Source organism: Bubalus bubalis, chromosome 7, assembly GCF_019923935.1.
Source record: "Bubalus bubalis isolate 160015118507 breed Murrah chromosome 7, NDDB_SH_1, whole genome shotgun sequence".
In the NCBI taxonomy this organism is placed as follows: Eukaryota; Metazoa; Chordata; class Mammalia; order Artiodactyla; family Bovidae; genus Bubalus; species Bubalus bubalis.
In genome coordinates, this window is record NC_059163.1 from 31,803,130 (window position 1) to 31,819,517 (window position 16,388).

General features: G+C 34.0%; 1 protein-coding gene across 2 annotated transcripts; it reads right to left on the reverse strand.

Moving 5' to 3' along the window:
• Positions 1-2,738: 2,738 nt before the first annotated feature.
• On the reverse strand, positions 2,739-15,988 carry CSN3 (casein kappa). Of its 2 annotated transcripts, XM_006071122.3 has the most exons (5): positions 15,844-15,988; positions 13,342-13,403; positions 7,401-7,433; positions 4,768-5,284; positions 2,739-2,912 (listed from the first exon to the last, which is right to left on the reverse strand). In XM_006071122.3, exons 2-4 carry the CDS (start codon positions 13,396-13,398, stop codon positions 4,802-4,804), a joined length of 573 nt encoding a protein of 190 aa, XP_006071184.2. In that variant the 5' UTR covers positions 13,399-13,403; positions 15,844-15,988; the 3' UTR covers positions 2,739-2,912; positions 4,768-4,801.
• Positions 15,989-16,388: the final 400 nt, after the last annotated feature.

Below are 16,388 nucleotides of genomic sequence, written 5' to 3' on the forward strand. Positions count from 1 at the left end.
ATCAGAATCTGAAAGTAGAGAGTTATTTTATTTGGTGGAAATGTTAAAGACTCTGAGCCTGGGAATTTGCTCTCAGGAATGATCTAGACTAAAATTGGCATTACTTTTGGGCACTTAATGCTAACTCTAGAGTTCTCATGCTTTCTCTTGGCTGCTCAAGAATCACTTCATGGTCTTCTAGAGTTGAACACTATGGCTTAGTTCTCTGACCCCAGTGACTTAGCCATAAATTTAGATTTCCCCCATATCATCCTGCAGAAGATGGTCTTAATGAGTGGACCACTTTGAGAATCAGAAGAAATTATGAGCTTTGCCTTCAATTAAATGTGTATTTCCAAATTCACACTAAATTTACCTTGGAATTTCAAAGTTTCAAATAACCCCTGAGCTGTATTCACAGACTCTTTTAACATCCATTTATGATAAAAACTGCCCAGAAAACAGGAATAGAAGGAACATACCTCAACATAATAAAAGCTATATATGACAAAACCACAGCAAACATTATCCTTAATGGTGAAAAATTGAAAGCATTTCCCCTAAATTCAGGAACAAGACAAGGGTGCCCACTTTCACCATTACTATTTAACATAGTTGGAAGTTTTGGTCACAGCAATCAGAGCAGAAAAAGAAATAAAAGGAATCCAAATTGGAAAAGAAGAAGTAAAACTCTCTTTGCAGATAACGTGATCCTCTACATAGAAAACCCTAAAGGCTCCACCAGAAAATTACTAGAGCTAATCAATGACTATAGTAAAGTTGCAGGATATAAAACCAACACACAGAAATCCCTTCCATTCCTATACACTAATAATGAGAAAATAAAGAAATTAAGGAAACAATTGCATTCACCATTGCAACGAAAAGAACAAAATACTTAGGAATATATCTACCTAAAGAAACTAAAGACCTATATATAGAAAACTATAAAACACTGGTGAAAGAAATCAAAGAGGACACTAATAGATGGAGAAATATACCATGTTCATGGATTGGAAGAATCAATATAGTGAAAATGAGTATACTGCCCAAAGCAATCAATAGATTCAATGCAATCCCTATCAAGCTACTAACGGTATTTTTCACAGAGCTAGAACAAATAATTTCACAATTTGTATGGAAATACAAAAAACCTCGAATAGCCAAAGCAATCTTGAGAAAGAAGAATGGAACTGGAGGAATCAAGCTGCCTGACTTCAGGCTCTACTACAAAGCCACAGTTATCAAGACAGTATGGTACTGGCACAAAGACAGAAATATAGATCAATGGAACAAAATAGAAAGCGCAGAGATAAATCCAAGCACCTATGGACACCTTATCTTTGACAAAGGAGGCAAGAATATACAATGGATAAAAGACAATCTCTTTAACAAGTGGTGCTGGGAAAACTGGTCAACCACTTGTAAAAGAATGAAACTAGAACACTTTCTAACACAAAAATAAACTCAAAATGGATTAAAGATCTAAATGTAAGACCAGAAACTATAAAACTCCTAGAGGAGAACATAGGCAAAACACTCTCTGATATAAATCTCTATGACCCACCTCCCAGAATATTGGAAATAAAAGCAAAAATAAACAAATGGGACCTAGTTAAACTTAAAAGCTTCTGCACAACAAAGGAAACTATAAGCAAGGTGAAAAGACAGACTTCAGAATGGGAGAAATAATAGCAAATGAAGCAACTGACAAACAACTAATCTCAAAAATATACAAGCAACTTCTGTAGCTCAATTCCAGAAAAATAAACACCCCAATCAAAAAATGGGCCAAAGAACTAAAGAGACATTTCTACAAAGAAGACATACAGATGGCTAACAAACACATGAAAAGATGCTCAACATCACTCATTATCAGAGAAATGCAAATCAAAACCATAATGAGGTACCATTTCACACCAGTCAGAATGACTGTGATCCAAAAGTCCAGAAGCAATAAATGCTAGAGAGGATGTGGAGAAAAGGGAACCCTCTTACACTGTTGGTGGGAATGCAAACTAGTACAGCCACTATGGAGAACAGTGTGGCGATTCCTTAAAAAACTGGAAATAGAACTGCCTTATGACCCAGCAATCCCACCGCTGGGCATACACACCGAGGAAACCAGAATTGAAAGAGACACGTGTACCCCAATGTTCATCGCAGCACTGTTTATAATAGCCAGGACATGGAAGCAACCTAGATGTCCATCAGCAGATGAATGGATAAGAAAGCGGTGGTACATATACACAATGGAGTATTACTCAGCCATTAAAAAGAATACATTTGAATCAGTTCTAATGAGGTGGATGAAACTGGAGCCTATTATACAGAGTGAAGTAAGCCAGAAAGAAAAACACCAATACAGTGTACTAATGCATATATATGAAATTTAGAAAGATGGTAATGATAACCCTGTGTGCGAGACAGCAAAAGAGACACTGATGTATAGAACAGTCTTTTGGACTCTGTGGGAGAGAGAGAGGGTGGGATGATTTGGGAGAATTGCATTTAAACATGTATAATATCATATAAGAAACGAATCGCCAGTCCAGGTTCAATGCAGGATACAGGATGCTTGGGGTGGTGCACTGGGATGACCCAGAGGGATGGTATGGGGAGGGAGGAGGGAGGGGGGTTCAGGATGGGGAACACATGTATGCCCGTGGCAGATTCATGTTGATGTGTGGCAGAACCAATACAATATTGTAAAGTAATGAACCTCCAATTAAAATAAATAAAAAAAGAAAAGAGATCCATTGCATTTGATTAGCTTTATTATGCAGGAATCAAAAAACTAAATGTGGCATAAATGCAAAATGTAAGAGGAGACGAGAAAGGAGCCGAATCTGTGAAAATCATATTCTCTGTTCACTGAAGGCAGACAACTGGCCAAAGGAAAGTTTGAAGTAGTCATTTGGTTTCAGCTAGACCTATAAAAATGACAATTAGAGATTTAGTTCACAGTGTGCTAACAGTTCTCATGATATGCATTTTATTTAGCTTCCGTGATTTGCTTCATGTCTGTATCCAAGGAGTTTATCTAAGTAAATATATAAATTTAAATATTTAAATTCACCACATAGTGAACTGATACAATTGTCTTCATCTAATATTCACAGAAAGACACAGTCCTATACATTCTTTTTTATAAGTGATCTTATACTGTGTGGTTTTAACTTAGGAATCTAGGTTCTTGAGTTTTGAACAAATGTTAACTATTGAGATAATGATTATTTTATTAAAAAATCATGTAATAATGTATTTCATATCAATAAAATAGATAGTTGCATACTCAATTACTTGTTTTCATTTTGTGTCCATTAATTTTTTCATTTTCTTTTTGAAATTTTAATGAGTCAAAGATTTATCAGTTTATTATCTTCTCTTTCTTACCAGATGTCCTATTAAACACAATCTCAGTAATAAAATTTACACATATGCTGATCTTGGAAAATTAGAGTATGTTTTCTGTTTTTATTTTTATTTTTTAAACAAATAGCCCATATGGAAATAGCAGACGTACTAATTAAGCCTTACTATCTGAAATCAAGCAGGTTTGATTTGGTTTCCAGTTTTGAACTTTCAGCGGTAGCAATTTGCATCCATAGCTTTCATTTGTGGATTCAAGATGGTAATATAATCCATTCCATATGGCTGCTACAGGATTAAACTGAGATTGTTATGTAGTTTTGATAATTTAGTAAGGACTTGATATTTTAGTTGAAAGTAAATTTTAATATTTACTAATTATACTTCATCTTTTCTAGAGCATTATATTTCACAGATTGTTTTTTACATCTCATTCACAATATGCTTTCTCATTTGAATCTCATAGCAACCAAAATTTTGGGAAAATGAGAGTGATGACTCTTTAGAGAGAGTAATGAATTGCTTAAAGTCACACAACAGAAGAACCAGCCTTCTCTGATCTAATGCTATTACCATTATATCATGCTGAGTTCATTTTAGACCAAAAATCATGTAGACACTGTGATGAAAGTATTTGTTGCCTAGACCTTCAAAATGTTGTCACTTTCTTCCTAAATTATTTCACGATCTTTAGTTATTTTCTATCTTATTGATCTTTCTGTTTAACTTCTTCATATGTTTTCAATTATTTTGGACTCTGCCATTATCCATTGATCCAAATAATAAATAGACATATTTTACATTATATTTAAAGTTCTGAAAGTTTCCTTTTAATAAGTAGGTGCTTCTCAAGTTAAAAATTAGAATTTTTCTGTGGGATTACCTTACAATAGGAGAAATTTGGGCGCCTAACCTTATACATCCTTTCAGAAGTGATGCCTGAGATAAAATGCTATGAGTGAAACATTGTTTCCTTTCATTCTATTCTTACCAAAAGTAGAGTAAAACAACACTGGTATACAATTAAAATGTATTTAAACTCATATCCTATATGATTTTTTTCTAAGCAAACATATTTTTGAGATAAGAAAAATCATGAGTTGACACTGTATTTTACTGTCTTTGTGTGTGAACAGAAGTAAAATAAAACTAATAGATTCAAGGAGTATACCAATTGTTGAAAAAGGTTTAATAATAAAATCTGCAATTTTTATTCATTTTGTAAAATATTTTAAAACTTTCTTGTTGGGAAAGAATCTAGTATATACACGATAAAGAACAAGTAAATGTAAGTTATAATTAGCCCATTTTGCCTTCTCTGTAACAGATTTAATTTATCCATCTATGCTAGTTTAGATGTTATGATTTTATTAATAAGTCCATGAATCTTGGCTATTATTCATTTTGCTTATTTACCTGTGTTGTCTTCTTTGATGTCTCCTTAGAGTTTTTAGACGACGGTTGAAGTAACTTGGGCTGTGTTGGTCTCAGGTACACTCTCAATAACTTCTGAGGAAGCTTCTAGAGTAGCTACAGTGTTCTCTATTGCTTCGGTGGTAGGTGTACTTGTAGGCTCAACACTAACAATGGTATTGATGGTAGGGATTTCTGTTTTATCCTGATTTTTCTTTGGTGGAATGGCCATAAATGATAAATGTGGGTGTGGGTGACGTGTCATGGTAGTTGGCTGGGCTTGGCAGGACTTGGCAGGCACAGTATTTGGCAAAACTTGCCATTGAAGAATTTGGGCAGGTGACCTAACTGCAGCTGGCTTTGCATAATATGGGTATGGCAGAAATTGATTATTAATTAGTGCAACTGGTTTCTGTTGGTAGTAATTGAGTCCATAACTAGGATACCTACTCAGCACATACTGAATTGGGATATATTTGGCTATTTTGTCATTGAAGAATCTTTCCTCTTTCTCACAGCGCTGTAAAAAGAATAAATTATGCAGAATGATATTATTTCTTGCCTGGAGAATCCCAGGGACTGGGGAGCCTAGTGGGCTGCCGTCAATGGGGTCGCAAGAGTCAGACAGGACTGAAGCGACTTAGCAGCAGCAGCAGCAGCAGAGTGAAGAGATACTTTAAATCAGAATTTTTTGAAACAAATTGTTACAGTATTTGATGTTAAGAAAGTACAACATTTGGAATAGTGAACCCATAAACCATATTATTTTATAAAATATGGATTTGTACGTCTTCCTTCTACTTCTTGATTTTCAGCAAATATTAAAAATAACATTAGTTTCAAAAAAATTAGATGAGATAGCTCATAATATAAACCACTTTGCCCAGAGCTTGGCATATATAAAAAGTGCTCAGTAAATGTTGCACTTTATAAGTACCACAGCTAGACCAGTTTCATAGAGAGCTTTGACATACAGTACACAAGCATACTACACACAAAGAAAAAAACTGTATATTTCTTTCCACATATATGAGTATGTATATGTATATATATATATATATATTTATTCTTACCACATGTTTGTAACTGTTTTTTATTTTATTTATCTAGGGATTAGGCTAAGGGTGCATTTTATCCAAACTAATTCTAGCAAAATAGTAAAAATAATGTGATGTGGATTCCTGGGTTTATATGTTGGGGTTTTTTTTCTGCTTAGTTTTATCCGTTAAAGATCAGTTAGGAAATTTTCCATCTTTATTTGCCACAGTTCTATCAATTAGGTGCAGTCATAAAATACATTAATTAGATGCAGTTAACTATATACAATTATATTATATACTGATATATTAATATTGTATATTATATAATCATCTAATATTATAAATTATATTATACATTATATTATATATTATATGTAATGATGTGATGTGATGTGGATTCTTGGGTTTATATATTTTTATATAATTTATAAAATTTTATAATATATATTATATATAAATATCATAATATTTATATATTATATATTCAGTTTTCAGTTCAGTTGCTCAGTCATGTCCGACTCTTTGCGACCCCATGAACTGCAGCACGCTAGGCCACCCTGTCCATCACCAATTCCTGGAGTCCACCCAAACCCATGTCCATTGAGTCCATGATGCCATCCAACCATCTCATCCTCTGTCGTCCCCTTCTCCTCCTGCCCTCAATCTTTCTTAGCATCAGGGTCTTTTCAAATGAGTCAGCTCTTCGCATCAGGTGGCCAAAGTAATAGAACTAGTCAATTATTAATATATAATATATATTATATATAATTATATAATAATATAATATATATTCCACATCACATCACATCATGTGATATATTGTGATATAATGTGATATATATCATATATATAATGTATATCATTATATATGTATAATGATGTATATCACATATATAATGATATATATCACATTATATCACATATTATATGATAAATATAATATATATATTCCACATCACATCACCTCATGTGATATAATGTGATATATATCACATCATGTGATATAGATAATATTATATTATCATTAACTAATTATAATAATTGATTAGTTCTATTAATTAATTAATATTAATTAGGTGCAGTTATAAAATATAAAATCATTAGATCTTTCCTTATGAATAGAAACAAATTAATGAAATTATACCTCAAAGCAAGGCTTTCTCATTAAAGGAGACGTATTTAAAGGTATTCATTCAAACAAACTGGGGGAATGAATACAATTGTATGAGAAGCATCAGAAGATGTTTCAGAGAGGGATCATTCCCCATTTCTTAAAAAGTAGACAGAAGAAATATTAAGCTTTGCTTTTGTTTTCATTGTTTTCCCAGTATTAAATTCTGAAAAGGTTTTCTCATGTTGCTAAATACTCATGAAAATCAACACGACTTGGCCTGTAAAGTGATACCAAGATTTTAGATAAACATTGATGTTGATTCATATGAGTGGTTGCTAAAATGATTATTTTTACAAAGATTATTCAATTATTTTATGTAGTTTAAATATTTACTTAGTCTTTAGATAGAAGGCATTTTAATATCATTAAACTTTGCAGAATTTTATTCTTTGGATTCATATCTCTACTGGAAACAAACTTACTATTGGTTGTTCTTGGTTTTGCTCCTGGGCACCCTGCAGAGATTCAGAGAAAGAATCAGAAACAAGAAGTTAGAAGGAAAAAAGCATGATAGAGTCTAGTTTTTGTGATTTTAAAATATCTTTTATAAAAAAGATAAAACATGTTTTTCTTGCTTTTATTTTAGTATTGTAAAATATTATAAAGCACTTTTCTAGGTTATCTATAGTCTGTGACGGAGAAGGCAATGGCACCCCACTCCAGTACTCTTGCCTGGAAAATCCCATGGATGGAGGAGCCTGGTGGGCTGCAGTCCATGGGGTCGCTAAGTGTTGGACACAACGGAGCGAATTCACTTTCACTTTTCACTTTCATGCATTGGAGAAGGAAATGGCAACCCACTCCAGTGTTCTTACCTGGAGAATCCCAGAGACGGGAGAGCCTGGTGGGCTGCCGTTTATGGAGTCGCATAGAGTCAGACACGACTGAAGTGACTTAGCAGATAGTCTGTGAAACCCTCAAGAAATGACAGATACATGCTAACTTAAATAGCAATAATGAGCCCCATGGTTAAGTTCTTAAAAATCACTATTTAGGGAGAAAAATTCAAGATTGAAAAGAATATGATCATTTGATCTCTGTACCAACAGCTATATATGATATTGCTTAAATGAAGAACATGAACAACCTATATTCAATTTGTATTGAATATATATTGCTAAAAATAAGAGGAGAATTTAGCATATTTTTCTGTTTCTGCTCTCCTAAGATGATTTATGAGGTTTTCTTTTTTTAAATATAAGTTTATTTATTTTAATTAGAGGCTAATTAGTTTACAATATTGTATTGGTTTTGCCATACATCATCATGAATCTGCCACGGGTGTACACGTGTTCCCCATCCTGGATCCCCCTCCCTCCTCCCTCCCCGTATCATCCATCTGGGTTGTCCCAGTGCTTGATTAAAAAATTGCCTCTAGCATAAAACTGGTATATAAATGTTATATAAATAATAGCATTTAAAAAATTATCATGTATTTATAGTACTTTTCTTAGTTCTGGATTGTAACATGCATAGGAAATCAGGAGTGAGAAAGTAGTTTCCAGGCATATCTATATGAAGCTTTAAAACTTACAAAAGGTGAGTTCATAATAGTAAATAGTTTTAAGATGACAGTTTTAGTTTAAGACTTTTCACACATATCCCTGGGATATAAAAGATCCTATAAACCTTTAGGAAGTTGTTGGTATAGGATATCAGAGATTTAAAAAAATAAAATAAAATACAGGGTGTGTTAAGACAGGGACTTATTTACCTCTAAATTTATTAAGTCATTAGTTTAAAATTTAAAAAGTTATATTAATATTGAAAGTTTGCCTACACTAAAAAATCCTGAAAATTTAGATATAGATTTGAATATAATATCAGTCTATATGCATTATGTATTCCTGGTATATGTTCATTTTAGGATCTTGTATCTTAAATTTTTTAAAGACATATGATCTCATATCATTTTTCCATCACCTCAGTTTTCATACTTGCATATTCAAAGTTGAAAAACAATCAATGGTTATGTCATGAAATGTTTGTTCTTTATTGTTAACTTTTAAAGGTTTATCAAAAAATGTTTTTATTATAAATACAGGCATGGATAACATCTGGATAGATATCAATGGACTTTTAAAATGACCTATGAACTGTAGCCCACGAGGCTCCCCTGTCCATGGAATTCTCCAGGTAAGATACTTGAGTGGGTAGCCATTCCCTTCTCCGGGGAAATCTTCCCAATCCAATGATGAAAACTAGGTCTCCTGCATGCAGGCATATTGTTTACTGTCTGAGACACCAGGAAAGCCCAGATGTCAATGGCCTTTTAAATAGTTTTCAGTGATTTCTTAAAACAGTCTTTCAAAAATATGATTTTGGGGGGAAAATTCTTTGACAGAAATTATTATACTGCTGTACAGTAAAGATACACCAATTTATAATGCCATCAATAGACTATAAGATTGTGCAGTTCATCTTGTAATTGCTAGTAATAAATATTATCTTAGCTATTTATATTTTGGAGAGAAGGAATACATTTAGCACATAAAAGATGCTACAACATTGCTGTATTGCTGCTGCTGCTGCTAAGTCGCTTCAGTCGTGTCTGGCTCTGTGCGACCCCAGAGACGGCAGCCCACCAGGCTTCCCCGTCCCTGGGATTCTCCAGGCAAGACCACTGGAGTGGGTTGCCATTTCCTTCTCCAATGCATGAAAATGAAAAGTGAAAGTGAAGTCGCTCAGGTTGTCTACTTGAAAGTTACACAGTCATGTCTGACTCCTAGCGACCCCATGGACTGCAGTCTACCAGGCTCCTCAGTCCATGGGATCTTCCAGGCAAGAGTACTGGAATGGGGTGCCATTGCCTTCTCCAACTGCTATATTAAGTTGTATGATTTTGATTGGGTAAGTAAGATTGTATAATAAGATTGGATGGTAAAAATCTATATAAACTTTCATTCTTCTTTTGAATTATTTGTTTATATCCATGGGGCTTGTAGCTTTGTGAAGACAGGAAGGAGAGTTTGGGGCTAGCACTGGCTCAAATAGTTCAAGAAGATGTTTTCAGAGGTCAAGCAGTTGTGAATCACTTTCTGATTTAAACTTTAACCTCTATCCCTCAAGAGAAAGCCCAAGTTCTAAATATGCAGGTGGCCACAATAAAATAAAATTTCAAAAAAGAAAGGAAGAAATGTGAAGGTCATAGTAATTCAAATTTTTAAAAAAAGATTCTAAGAATTTACCAAATAGAATTATTTAAGAGATATTAACTTGAAAGCAAAACTAAATTTAATAATAAATGAATTATGAAACAAGGACTAGTGCTGTTCCAAATTTTACAATTTAGGAGGAGGTCATCAATTCAGTTCAGTTACTCAGTCATATCAGATCTTTGCAATCCCATGGACTGCAGCACGCCAGGCTTCCCTGTTCATCACCAACTCCTGGAGCTTATTTAAACTCACGTCCAGAGTCGGTAATGCCATCCAACCATCTCATCCTCTGTCGTTCCCTTCTCCTCCTGCCTTTAATCTTTCCCAGAATCAGGGTCTTTTCCAATGAGTCGGTTCTTCGCATCAGATGACCGAAGTATTGGAGCTTCAGCTTCAGAATCTGTCCTTCCAGTGAATATTCAGGACTGATTTCCTTTAGGACAGACTGGTTGGATCTCCTTACAGTCCAAGGGATTATCAAGAGTCTTCTCCAACACCACAGTTCAAAAGCATCAATTCTTCAGTGCTCAGCTTTCTTTATAGTCCAACTCTCACATCCATACATGACTACTGGAAAAGCCATAGCTTTGACCAGACATATCTTGGTTGGCAAAATAATGTCTCTGCTTTTTAATATGCTATCTAGGTTGGTCATAGCTTTTCTTCCAAGGAGCAAGCATCTTTTAATTTCATGGCTGCAGTCACCATCTGCAGTGATTTTGGAGCCCCCCAAAATAAAGTCTGTCACTGTTTCCATTGTTTCCTCATCTATTTGCCATGAAGTGAGGGGACCGGATGCCATGATCTTCGTTTTCTGAATGTTGAGTTTTAAGCCAACTTTTTCACTCTCTTCTTTCACTTTCATGAAGAGGCTCTTTAGTTCTTCTTCACTTTCTGCCATAAGGGTGGTGTCATCTGCATATCTGAGGCTATTGATATTTCTCCTGGCAATCTTGACTCCAACTTGTGCTTCATCCAGCCCAGTATTTCTCATGATGTACTGTGTGTATAAGTTAATAAGCAGGGTGACAATATACAGCCTTGATGTACTCCTTTCCTGATTTGAAACCAGTCTGTTGTTCCATGCCCAGTTCTATCTGCTGCTTCTTGACCTGCATACAGATTTTTCAGGATGCAGGTCAGGTGGTCTGGTATTCCCATCTCTTTATGAATTTTCCAGTTTGTTGTAGAGTAGAAGTAGTTTGTTACAGAGTAGAAGGACTTCTGCTCATCTTTTGCAAGAACTCCAAAATTTCAACTCACTGCTGAACAACCATCGACAGAAGAATGTTGGATCCCACAGAGGAAAGATGCCTCATGTCCAAGGGCAAAGGAGAAGCCCCAGCAAGATGGTAGAAGGGTGAAATAGCATTTAGAATCAAACCCTATACCTGCCAGAGATGCTTGGAGGGCTCAAATAAACCTGGTATGCACCAGGACCCAGAGACCCCACAGAGACTGAGCCAGAACTTTGTTTGAATGTCTCCTGCGGAGGTACAGGTCAGCAGTTGACTGCTGCAGGGCAGGAGCTCTGGGTGCAGTAGACCTGGGTATGGCATAAGCCCTCTTAGAAGAGGTCACCATTAACCCCACCATAGAGCCTCTAGAACTTACACAGGACTGAGGAAACAGACTCTTGGAGGGCACAAACAAAAGCTTGTGTGCACCAGGACCCAAGAGAAAGAAGCAGTGACCCCACAAGAGACTGAACCAGACTTGCCCATAAGTGTCCAGGAGTCTCTGGCAGAGGCATTGGTCAGAGGTGGCCTGCTGCAGGCTGGGGGCACTGAGTGCAGCAGTGTTTGCATGGGACCTTTTAAAGGAGGTCGCCAGACATTATCTTCATCACCTCCACCATAATTTGGCTTCAGGTCAAACAACAGGGAGGGAACACAGCCCTGCCCATCAACAGAAAATTGGATTAAAGATTTACTGAGGATGGCCCTGCCCATCAAAACAAGAGAAGGTCATACAGCATCAGATATTAAAAATTTAAATGTGTTTATTTTTAGTTGGAGGATAATTGCTTTACAATATTGTGTTGGTTTCTGCCATATATTAATATGAATCAGCCATTGGTATGTTATGTCCCCTCCGCCTTGAACCTCCCTTCCACCTTCCACCCCATCCTACCCCTCTAGGTTGTCACAGAGCCCTAGGTTTGAGCTCCCTGCATTATACAGCAAATTTCCACTGGCTATCTAATTTTACACATGGTAATGTATGATGTTTTTAATTAAATTCCTATCTCACACAAACTCCAGTCTATTTAGAGACTAAATTCTTAAAATATTAGGATGTTGTTTAAGTTTTTCTTTTTTCTTTTTACCAATTTCAAATAACTTGATATGTATGCTTAACATTCAAATATATTGTAACTTTTGTTATAATCTTCATATTTTGTCAACTCCCTCTCAGGGATTGTATCCATAAATAACTCTATGATTTTCAGGCATTACACTCTGTAATTACATGTAATATGAAAAAGGTTTGGGATTTTTTTCTTTTAATTTTTTTGACTAGTTTTCCTCATTGTTTTGGCTATTGGTCTGTTTTATTTTCATGTTCATTTGGGGATCCCAGGCACTTATTTGCCAACAGTAAGAACAGGAAAATAAACATCTGATGCTTTCAGATGTTTGCCTAAAAATCAAAGAGGTGTTTATGCATATAGTCCCTGAGAGGGAGTTGACACAATGGAAATATTATAACAAAAGTTACAATACATTTAAATATTAAAAGTACATGTCAAGTTATTTGAAATTGGTAAAAAAGCTTATACAAGCTCCTAATATTTTAAGGATTTAGTTTTGAAACAAATTGGAGTTTGCATGAAATAGGAATTTAACTAAAAACATTTCTGATCTTCATCTATGGTTTATATATTTATTTTTTGTGAATTATTTTAAGTACATATTATAATTTAAAAATATTTTCAGGATTTTTCCCCCAAAATGTATTTTCTCCATCATATGAGAATTTTAAAGGTTTTCTCTAGATGATAGAGTGTGATTTCTTTATTCCTAGAAACCAGAAGAATATCCAGAAGAATATGACTTTAATAAGAAAAATAAATGTAAAAATAAATTACTTATGCAGCTATTTTGTTCTATAAAATATAACTGTATTTAGAAATTTACACAATTAAAGCCCTTCAATAAATTAAAAAAATTTGATACAAACTGATTAGATGAAATTAACTCACCAAAAATGGCAGGGTTAATGCCAGGATAGTCACAACTAGGAAAAAACTCTTCATCATTGTACCTAAAATTAAATTAAAAACATTAGATTAACAGAATCTGTTGCTGATAATTTAGGAGTGACTTGGAGCAATGTTTTCTTTGATTTAAGAGTGGGAAAAGCCAGATTGAGGGGGAGATATAGCCAATGTGAAAAATCTATTTTATTAAAAGCTTTAGAAAAACAAAATGGTAGGAAATATATGAATCTAATTTTTGGTTATGTTACTGAATGAGTCATTACAAGGTTGATCCTGTATTCATTTCATATGTACCAAGAATGTAGTAGGAACAAAGCTCTGTGTGTCAGTGTTGAGATTATTAAGGTGAATTGGTCAAGTAACATAAATTTTAGGAAGAGTTGCAATGTACACAAATCACTGTTAGATAAAAGAGAGTAGAAAGTGTCACAAAAGTGCTGTTCTACAGATAGAAGTGTTCAGTTAAGAAACCAATAAATTATTTCTGTAGGACATAGCATATAGGTGGGACTTGCCCATGCAGAGATTAATAGTGAGGAACTTCAAGGAAAAAAGAGAACTCTTTAGGAATATCCATGGGCATTTGAATGGAGGGAAGGGAAAGACAAAGTTGGATAGAAAGTTTAGGGCAAAGAAAGATGAGGCATTAAATGCCAGGCTAAAGAATTAGATAGCTTTCCTAACATTAGTTGAGTGGCTTCAGATAAGAAACTGAGGTGACTACACATTCCTTTGGAGGACTGATCTCCATCTTGGGCTCTATTCTCTACTTTGAATAAGTATTTCCCTTTATCTGGCCCTAGTATTCTTCTTGCCTATAAATAAAAGTTTGAACTGAAATGTCTGAAATTCTCTAATTCTGTGATTGATCTAATAGGAATATTTAAAGAGATTGGGCAGAGTATCCTGAAACTGCATTTTTCATAATCTGCTTCTCCAGTAATCATAAGTTATATAATTAGCTTGATCAATTTAATGAAAAAATGTTAGATATGTCAATTACAGTTTTCTGGATGAAATATTTGAAGAAATAAATTAACCTTATCTTTCTAAAGACTCAAGTATAGGGTAGTAATACCTATTTATTTGATTTTAAAAGCTAAATTGTCTTTTTAGAAAGATACATATAACATTTTAGATTTTTAAAATATTAATAAATTTTGCATTTATGAATTAAATACTACATCTTGTTACAGCCATTGTTATCATCATACTTGTATAGACTTGAAACCTGCAAACTGAGTTTTATAGACTAGGGTCACAGACTTAGAAGTTCAGGCTTGATAAAGAGTGTACACCAGACTCAATTCACTTTTGATTTCCAGGTAAGAATGATTAGAAAGGCTGTCTACTAAACTGACTTCAGAACCCCTGATGGAATATCACTGAATGGAAAAGAACTTAACGTGAGTTCAAATTTGAGCAACCTACAGCATTGATTGTTTCCCCAAATTTCATTGAATAGAATGGAGCTCCTTATGAATTCTTTGCTTGCCAGTGAAATTTTTCTTAGTTGAAATGGATTTAATATATAGCATTGTGTTAATTTAATGTGTCTAACATGTTTATTTAATGTATTTGTGTATTGTAATTTGATTGCAATTGTACTGATAATTAACAACTCTGTCATGTCACATAATTATCATTTCTTTTTTGTGGTTGGAATAATTAATATCTAGTCTCTTAGCAAGATTGATGATTACAATACAGTACAGTGAATATAGAAAAAATATTGTACAATAATCACTGGCTACCTTTTAAGATTGTAGTCTGAACAATATTTCTATGGTGAATCATGGAATTTTTTATAATTCATGCAAAATGATATCACAAACACTCATACAAAAACATCTTGTAAAACGGTAGTAGTTATTCCCTTTTTAGCATAAACAGAAACCAGAGAAATAAGACTATTCTTTACTTATCAGTTATTTAAAACAGGAAGTACTTGAATTTGCCTTCATAACTTGGCAATCCAGAAAAATTTGTGAAACAGAACTATTCAGCTTTCAGTAAGGATGTATAAGTCCTGTTATTTTTTAAAGTTGTATACTATGACAAATGAAATTATAACCTTTAGACAGAAATAAAATTTTGAAATTAATTAAGGGATCAATCTGGATTATCCTGTACTTTCATCTTCCTAAAAAGTTAGCCCTCCACATTTGTCTGTAGGAATAGATTCACTGTCTTGAACATACTTTCTTTTTTTTTTTTAAGAATCTACATTGTCATCAGTACTTTAGCAAGTATCAAATCTTGACTTTAACCCAAAGTGAAGTTAAAAATAAATTTCATCATAACATTACACAAAATCTAAGTTTTAGATTAGAAACTAATATCATAATGATGACAAAGGATATTCAAGCTTAACAATAAAAGCCAAAAGGAAGAAAATGTTCTTCTAAAATAACTTTGGTGGTGTAATAATTACAGTCTGCTGTGAAGAAGAATTATTCTCTTTGAATGTTTTAATGTGATTACCTTTCCTTGTGACCGTCAGCTCTTGCTTGGCAGTAGGTTCAGTTGGCCTTTCCACTGTAAGGAACACCCAAGGTAAATAACCAGAGACTAATTAAAGGGTGTTAGTGTCTTGCGTCATGATTTATCTTCCTTTTACATTGCACCAATAGGAAGATGACAGAAAGGAAAGATCTGACGATAGCAGGGCCATCTTTACATCAGTCTCGGTTAATGGAATGCGGAGGAGGAAATAGAGTTGTCATTCATAAGATTTGAAAACAGATTATTCACACTTTTTTAAGACTGAACTTTTATGTTTATGAAAAGATATAGAGGATTTTTAAGAATATTAATTGCATTTTAATCAACTAATTCCACCTATTTGAATTGAAAGCTATTATTAAATGAAAAGTAGCTAGCCATAGCACTTTTACATTTCAAATGTTTCTTATTATTTCAAGAACCTGGGTATGAAGTAATTCTACGTATATTATGGGCTGTGGTTGGTCGTCCTCTTTCTAGAATTACAGCCATCAGTATTTAACAATTAGAAAACTGATCATCTT

Coding starts and splice junctions, on each gene's coding strand:
- CSN3 (XM_006071122.3), bottom strand. CDS start 13,398: ATGATGAAGAGTTTTTTCCTAGTTGTGACTATCCTGGCATTAACCCTG. Junction 7,434..13,341: donor CATTAACCCTGCCATTTTTG/GTGAGTTAATTT, acceptor GAATCTCTGCAG/GGTGCCCAGGAGCAAAACCA. Junction 5,285..7,400: donor AAAACCAAGAACAACCAATA/GTAAGTTTGTTT, acceptor TTCTTTTTACAG/CGCTGTGAGAAAGAGGAAAG.